The sequence below is a fragment of the Cynara cardunculus genome (assembly GCF_001531365.2).
Source record: "Cynara cardunculus var. scolymus isolate 2C chromosome LG 2, CcrdV1, whole genome shotgun sequence".
In the NCBI taxonomy this organism is placed as follows: domain Eukaryota; kingdom Viridiplantae; phylum Streptophyta; class Magnoliopsida; order Asterales; family Asteraceae; genus Cynara; species Cynara cardunculus.
In genome coordinates, this window is record NC_037529.1 from 10,215,455 (window position 1) to 10,222,948 (window position 7,494).

At 37.4% G+C, this 7,494-nt stretch overlaps 1 protein-coding gene across 2 annotated transcripts; it reads left to right on the plus strand.

The window, feature by feature from the left end:
* Nucleotides 1-2,221: 2,221 nt before the first annotated feature.
* LOC112506973 (E3 ubiquitin-protein ligase XBAT32) lies at nt 2,222-6,839 on the plus strand. 2 transcript variants are annotated; one of them, XM_025111332.1, is made up of 11 exons: nt 2,264-2,286; nt 2,951-3,153; nt 3,279-3,338; nt 3,433-3,504; nt 3,610-3,788; nt 3,890-4,053; nt 4,430-4,488; nt 4,588-4,634; nt 5,071-5,211; nt 5,593-5,681; nt 6,117-6,839. In XM_025111332.1, exons 2-11 carry the CDS (start codon nt 2,959-2,961, stop codon nt 6,614-6,616), a joined length of 1,506 nt encoding a protein of 501 aa, XP_024967100.1. In that variant the 5' UTR covers nt 2,264-2,286; nt 2,951-2,958; the 3' UTR covers nt 6,617-6,839. The 2 variants fall into 2 exon arrangements, with proteins under 2 accessions (XP_024967099.1, XP_024967100.1); XM_025111331.1 differs by having other exon boundaries at nt 2,222-3,153.
* Nucleotides 6,840-7,494: the final 655 nt, after the last annotated feature.

The following is a 7,494-nucleotide window of genomic DNA, read 5'->3' on the forward strand; positions in this document are numbered from 1 at the left end:
TGCTTGATGGTCCAGATGGCAGTGGTCCGCAGTGGTTCAGATCGATGGTGGTCTATGGTGGTTCAAATGGCGGTCGTTAGAAGTGGTTCATATTGACAGTGGTTCAGATTGGTGGTGGTTCATATCGGCGGTGGCGGCAACAGTTGAGATCGATGGTTGTTCAGATCGTTAGTGATTGGCGGTGACCGACGGTAAATCAGATCGGTGGTAGTAATCGGTGGTTGGCAGTGGTTCAGATGGCAATGGTCAGAGGTGGTTCAGATCGGCGGTGGTTCAGATTGGGGTGGTTTAGATCGGCGGTTGTTCAGATCGATGGTGGCCGGTGATGGTTCAAATTGGTGGTTGTTTAGATCAATGGTGGCCAGCGGTGATTTAGATCGGTGATAGTTACCGGTGGTCGGCGATGGTTTAGATCGGTGGTGGTCCACAGTGGTTCAAATGGTGATGATCAACAGTGGTTCAGATCGGTGGTGGTCCATAGTGGTTCAGATGGCGGTGGTTTAGATCGACAGTGGATCCACCCGGTGGTGGTTCAGATCGATGGTGGTCGGCAGTAATTCAGATCAGTAGTGGTCAGCGATGGTTCAGACCAGTGATTCAGATCGGTGGTGGTCGGCGATGGTTCAGACCAGTGATTCAGATCGGTGGTGGTCGGCGATGGTTCCGATGGCGATGGTAGGCGGTGGTTGGGGGTGGTTCAGATGGCGATGGTCGACGGTGATTCAGATCAACGGTGGTCAGAGGTGGTCGATGATGGTCATATTTGGTTTTATGAGATTATGGTATATTGGGTTAAAGGTGTATTTGGTATAATGAAAATAGAGAATTTCATTCCATCAAAATACCATGTAGTTGCTAAGGAATGTTAAATTCCTTTATTTGTGTAATTTGTAGAATTTTGAAGATTCCTTTCGTGAAAAAGAATGAATCAAACGAGGGAATGAAATTTGGTCAATGGAATTCAACATTCTAATTCTATCATATTCCTTCAAAATCTACGAACCAAACGCCCCCTTAAGGATATTGTTTTCAATTTATGAAATAGTCCTAGGACAATTTCCCTAGTTAACTCTCTGTTTTATAAGTTTCATTTCCCATCATCTTCGTCAACCTTAATTCTCATTTAAAATGACAAACTATTCATTTGTGAAAGATATTTTTATAAACCGTTGAGTTTAATTCCTCGTTACCATCAGTTCTCAATGACCTCAATCCTCTATGAAGATAAATAACTATTCATTTAATTCTATTTATTAAAATTGACAAAACTAACATACTATGAAACAGTTCAAGGATGAATATTTCGATTCTGTATATTTAAAATTTCATCACTCATTCTGAGATAACCAAAGTATTAGTTTTGATTTAACAAGTTCCATTACTCGTTATTAAGCATTGGCTGACTTCAATCATCACTATATATGAATAACTAGAGTACCCACAATAGATGTTCCTTTTGAGTTTCTTTTGCACGTTCTTACGAAAATGTCAATTGTGGAGTGTTACTAAGAGTTCCGTTTTTTATATGAGAATATGAGGTACCCTATTAAACTATTCTGCAAAGAGCCATTAAGAAGAGAAGAAAAGTTTCAACATATATTGAAGATAAATGATCAAAGCATAGCCAGTATTGTACTCCAACATATTGAGGTCGTGCTGATGTGGATTAGTGAAACACCGAATCATTTCAAAAAGAAAGCTACAGTTTAATGGATAAAATCTAACAATGATTTTGAAAGTCAGGGTTTTTATCAACTCGAGTTTTCAATCAAGCTCAGTACTTGTCAAACAAGAATACTTATTACAGATACAGTTTAATGGATAAAATCTACAAACCACTAAATATGTCGATTAAAGATGTTAGTATTTTTGTAACAACTACTCTCAAGATATTTACATGAATAACACAAGAGGGGGACGACTTTTGTACTTGACTTCGTTTTACCAAGTCTCGTTGATTATTATATAATCGAGTCGTCGTCGACCTGAATCCTTATCGATTAGGAATAGTTATTCATTTGGATAGATCAATACAAAACTAGTCAAAGGACAAAACCATCTACTTCTACAATAGTTCAAGGACTGTTTTTGTGATTTACTCCAATTTATTAAGTTTCATATTCAATCCTCATCGAACATCTGGTGCGTCATCACTGTCTTTCTGGGTCTTCCGATCCCAAAATTCCCCCAAAACAAAAAAGATGGTTATGATCACAATTTCCAATTGGACGCTACAACAGGAAAATCCCACTTCTTGGCAAGGAGGATCCTCCTGAGATAGCCCCTGTGAGCTCATACGATCCTTGCCAATCTTTGTCATTTTCCCGAAATTCCATCTCAAGAAAACACTTGTATTTTATTGCTTTTCTTTCTCAAACCATCCGAGTTTTAAGGGAAACCATTAGTTGGGTGTTGAATATTTGCGATTCTAAAGTGGGTCTGTGTCGATTAGTGCAGAAAGTTAAATCTTTTGGATAAACTTGGATTTATGATCCTGAAGTCGGTTTGTGTCGATTAGTGAAACAAGATAGGATTCTTAGGAGATACGTTTCTGGATAAACAGTCAATTTCTTAATCAATCGTGTATAGAACCTATAATTGTAATTAATTTTCTTAGTCTTTTAGGTACAGAATTTTCCAATCTATTGTTGAAAAGCTGGTAAACATTCTGAAGAATACCGTATCTTCAATCATATGTTATTTTTGTGAAAGCGATTTGTTGTTTGGTTGTTGTTAGTTTGGTAAAAAACAAAGTACCTGTGTGCAAATAGAAGCAACAAATCATGTCGTCATCCGTCGTTTAATTAGGTTTCATAATTCTAGCTAAAGAAAACTCACCAAAAAATATTGATTTGATGTGGGTCATTGTTGTTGTTCTACCAAATATAAGAAAGACATTGAAATTGAAACCCTTTTCATTGTTTCTTTGTGGGATTTGATTTTCTTAAAGAAAAAGTCATGAGATTTTTGAGTCTTGTGGGCAATTCCTTTGGATGCTCAGCCTCTGGAGAGCGTCTTGTTTCAGCTGCTAGAGATGGTGATATTCAAGAAGCCAAAGCCTTATTGGAATATAACCCTAGACTTGCAAAATATTCCACTTTTGGGGGACGAAATTCACCCCTTCATCACTCTGCAGCTCAAGGTCACCATGAGGTACAGTTTCTTCTTTGTCAATATATATCAAATCTTAATTGAAATTATCTAATTTTTAGCTACTTTATGTTGCATCCCTTTATAATGATCCATCTTAAAGATTATGTTGCCTTATTTGTCTTTAGATCGTTTCGCTTTTGATTGAGTCAGGGGTTGATATTGATCTCAGGAATCATCGCGGGCAGGTTAGGAACTTATATAACTTTCTTGATCATATTACAATGAAGATATATTGGTTGGCATATATGAAGATAATGTCATCTGTTTTCGTGTAAACAGACTGCTTTGATGCAAGCTTGTCAATATGGTCATTGGGAAGTTATGTTGACCCTCGTTCTTTTCAAAGCCAACGTATGAATGACTATCTAAGCTGTGGTATTTTTACTGCATTCCATTCTAACACCGATAATGATATCGAATAGAAACTTCAGGCTTATATTCGACCATCACATGTAGATCCACAAGAAGGATGATTTAAACGGAGGTACTGCATTGCATTTGGCTGCTCTCAATGGACATTCACGTTGCATTAGGATCCTCCTTGTGGATTATATCCCTAGCATTCCTGATTTTTATAAACTTATAAAGAAAAGATCAAGAAGAATCGATGAATTTGTCTCTACATCCAATGAAGGGTATGCTTCAAGAAATCTTAATGACTTCTGTAGTAGAATTTCTGATTTTTGCTAGAATTTTTTGTATGTGGAGTGTAATAGAATTGAAACTTTATTTACAGAAACTCCCTCTATGAGATAATCAATAGACCTGCTGATGGAGGCTTGACTGCTCTTCATATGGCTGCACTAAATGGGCATGTTGATAGCTTGCATTTACTCCTTGATTTGGGAGCGTCTGTGAATAAGGTCACCGTGGAAGATGGCACTACAATCGACTTAATAGGTAGTTCCTTACCCTTTTCAATATGTACTAAGGCTCCGTTTGGCATACTAGGCGATAGCTGAAAAGCTAGTTATGTTTGGTAAAAACGAGCTGATAAGCTAAATGAAAATGATCCAAAAGGACATGTTATAAATGGAAAAAAGTCCTTTGAGCTTATTGAAATGCTACTTGAAGTAGCATTTCAAAAAGAGAGCTCATGCCTGACCAAACGTGACTTTTTCAAAAAGCTCAAAAAATAAGCTAACTTATGGTTGTCAAACATGGCCGAAAACTGCTGGAGGAAGCTAGATATGGTGTGTGAATGTGAATATCAGATCGTACAGCGAATGTTTTTAAGCTTATATTACGACATAGAACCAAAACTTTGTGCTTTCAGGTGCTGGAAGCACACCCCTTCATTATGCTGCATATGGTGGAAATCCACAATGTTGTCAAGTAGGTTGATTCTTTCAAGAAAGTTAGAATCAGATGGCTTTCCTTTATGTCGAAAGGATCTTTGGCTGATATACTTCTGTCTGTTTGTATATGAATCAGATTCTGATAGCCAGGGGTGCCAATATAACTGCTAGAAATGCAAAAGGGTATGCATTTCATCCTCCAATTCCATCTGTTCTTGATGAGTTTATGTTTATCATTGTCTTTGCTATTTTTAAGCTATAACTCACCTCCTTTTGTTGACATTTCTTGTTATCTGTTCTTGATTGACTTTTTTTTGCAATTTGAAGAGGTTCTTGCCACCATTGTCTTTCATCATTTCAATGATTAATTGGTTTTTACCAAGGTTTTCCCTCCCATGGCTTTGAGCTTAAAAACTTATTTGCTTAATCATTCTTTGTTGGATAAAATCATGTATCTGTTGTCCACGCCTAATTATTTTATTCCAAACATATCTTAATAGAAAGAAGAAAAAAGAACCTCTAAGTCTCGAACATGAACCTATCTTTTCAATGAAACCCGCTGTAGAAGTAGTGATTCTTGGACTAACTCGTACCATTCTGTGTTTGTATATCTAAAAAGGTGGAATCCCTTAGCGGTTGCTCGTTCATGGCATAGAGATTGGCTGGAGGAAGTTCTTAGCACACCGCCACAAGACGGACCAACTACTCTACTTTCTCCATACTTGTGCCGCCCACTTATAAGCGTCGTCAAAATTGCTCGGTAACCATTGTCTTCAAGCTTCTTCCTTCCAAACCATCTTTCACTTCAGATCATTGGCTTACAAAGTTTACACCAACATCCAAAAGAAAAGGGTTCATGAATTTATCAAATTTGGACCTTTTTTTGGGCAGGAATTTAAACAAATTTTGAAATCTGTCTATTTGACTTCAAAAGTCAACTTCTACTTTCTTTTCCCCTTTTTGCATGGGCACACGATGTGGATGGAATTTTTTGACAACTTTTTACTCCAATGCCCAAAAGGGTCCAATTTATCAAATTCTTGAACTTTTTTTAACAAGAATTCATTCCAATTATAGAAAAATTGCCTATTTTGACTTCAAAAGTCAACCTCTTACAGTTCTTGGTTTCTTTTACATGCAGAGAATGTGGATGGAGCGATGATTCGCCTTTGAATTCTGCCGATCCTTGTGCCGTTTGTTTGGAAAACAAGTGCACCGTTGCAGCATCAGGTATACCTTCGAAAAGTTTAATGAGAACAATAAATAATTTGAGAATTTAGAAACCAACTATTTCAGGTATTATTCATTATGAACAACCCTGGTGATTCCCTTTCTTTTAAAAACCTGATAATCCATATAAACTTATAAATCAGTTTTTATGTGGTGTTGAAACACAGCTTCACACGCGCAATGTTTAGGACTGCTTTTTCCACACGCAAAACAGTTACGAACTACATATAACAATAGTGTGTAAACACTACATTTTCACAAGCATGAAAACTGACTTGTAAGTTTATATTCAACATTCATAGACTTATTTTTTGCGGTTCTTTTTTTATTCTAAAATATTTACGGTTCTCATTTGATTCTAAAATCCCAAGAATTATCGGCCAAAACCTCCAAGCATTTGATGAAGATGGCATGCCCTTTATGTCTTAATTACAGGTTGTTTGCATGAACTATGCACTCGATGTGCTTTATATCTCTGTTCCACAAGCAACACCTCAAGCTCACCCAATGGACCACCGGGCTCAATCCCCTGCCCACTCTGCCGTGCCGGAATCGTGTCATTCAAGAAGCTCGCAAGCACTAAACCACCCCTCCAAACGTCGAAATCAAGCTCATCCCTTTCATGCTGCTCGTGTTCTTCAATGGCGGGTGGCAGCAATAGAACCGCACTAGAAACAACTCCCTTATGCAAACCCAAACTCTCTTCCCGTTCTTTGAGATCCCAAAAGTTCCCATCGTTCAAACTCAAGACGAATTTGTGCATGCAAGGTTTAGACACAATCCCATCACTAATTAGGCGGTCCACAGAGCGACCGAGCTTGCGGGCTCAGCTGGCCAAGTACTCGAGATCGAGTTTTCGGTGGTCGAATTCACATTCCAAAAGCAGAAGATCATGGTTTTGTTCTTTGAACCCATCAGTAGAAACTCCCAGCTAGTGGTGATTACTGAAAGCAGAGACATTGGCATCGAATTTGAAGATCTTTACCCTTCTAAATTTCACTTTTTTTGGCTTGATTTTGTTTAATTGCTAATGGTGCTTTTGTATATACACCATTTTCCCACAAACGATCTCCCCTGTATTGTTTTGTCAATATTAAAGCTGGTGTCTGTATTTTATAAATAAATTAAATTGTCGGAGTTGAATGTAATTCTTTGTCTGTATCGTGTAAAGAAATCGTGAGATTTTGACTTTATTCTTCATTTTTTTAAAGAAATTATACAAAAATTGTTGTAGACACTTGTATCCTACCAACCATCTATTTGTTTGTTTGTTTGTTACTTTATAAGGATTGAAGTCATGTATGCATATATTTTATTAGAGACCGTGCTTTCTTGATCGGTTTGGTTTGGTTTGGTTTGATTTGATTTGTTATACGACATTTTTATAAAACTATAAGCAAGCAAAAAGGGAATTAAATTACAATTCGTGAGCAGATTTATATAACAAAAAAGACACAATTTACAATGAAACTACATTAATTACGTAAAATACTTACATTTAAGGAGATAAAAGTTTACATTTAAGGAGATAAAAGTAAAAGGTGAATAAGACAAAGGCAAGCTCAGGAGGGATAGTCAAGGTATAGGAGTCCGGATGTTCGACGTCATCCAAAATAGAAGAATAAAAGAGAAAGGGACTGAAAAGTGTGGAGGACCCATGAAAAAAATACAAGAAGTCTTGCAAGGTCAAGAAAAAAAGAAACTATTAGGAAGGAAGCTCAGTGGGGATAACGTCATGTGGCATTTTAACGTCTGGTGTTCCGGCTTGAAAGGATGGATAGGTGGCGACGGTGATTGGCGGGAGCCGGCGAAC

Coding starts and splice junctions, on each gene's coding strand:
- LOC112506973 (XM_025111331.1), top strand. CDS start 2,959: ATGAGATTTTTGAGTCTTGTGGGCAATTCCTTTGGATGCTCAGCCTCT. Junction 3,789..3,889: donor GTCTCTACATCCAATGAAGG/GTATGCTTCAAG, acceptor CTTTATTTACAG/AAACTCCCTCTATGAGATAA. Junction 5,212..5,592: donor AGCGTCGTCAAAATTGCTCG/GTAACCATTGTC, acceptor TTTTACATGCAG/AGAATGTGGATGGAGCGATG.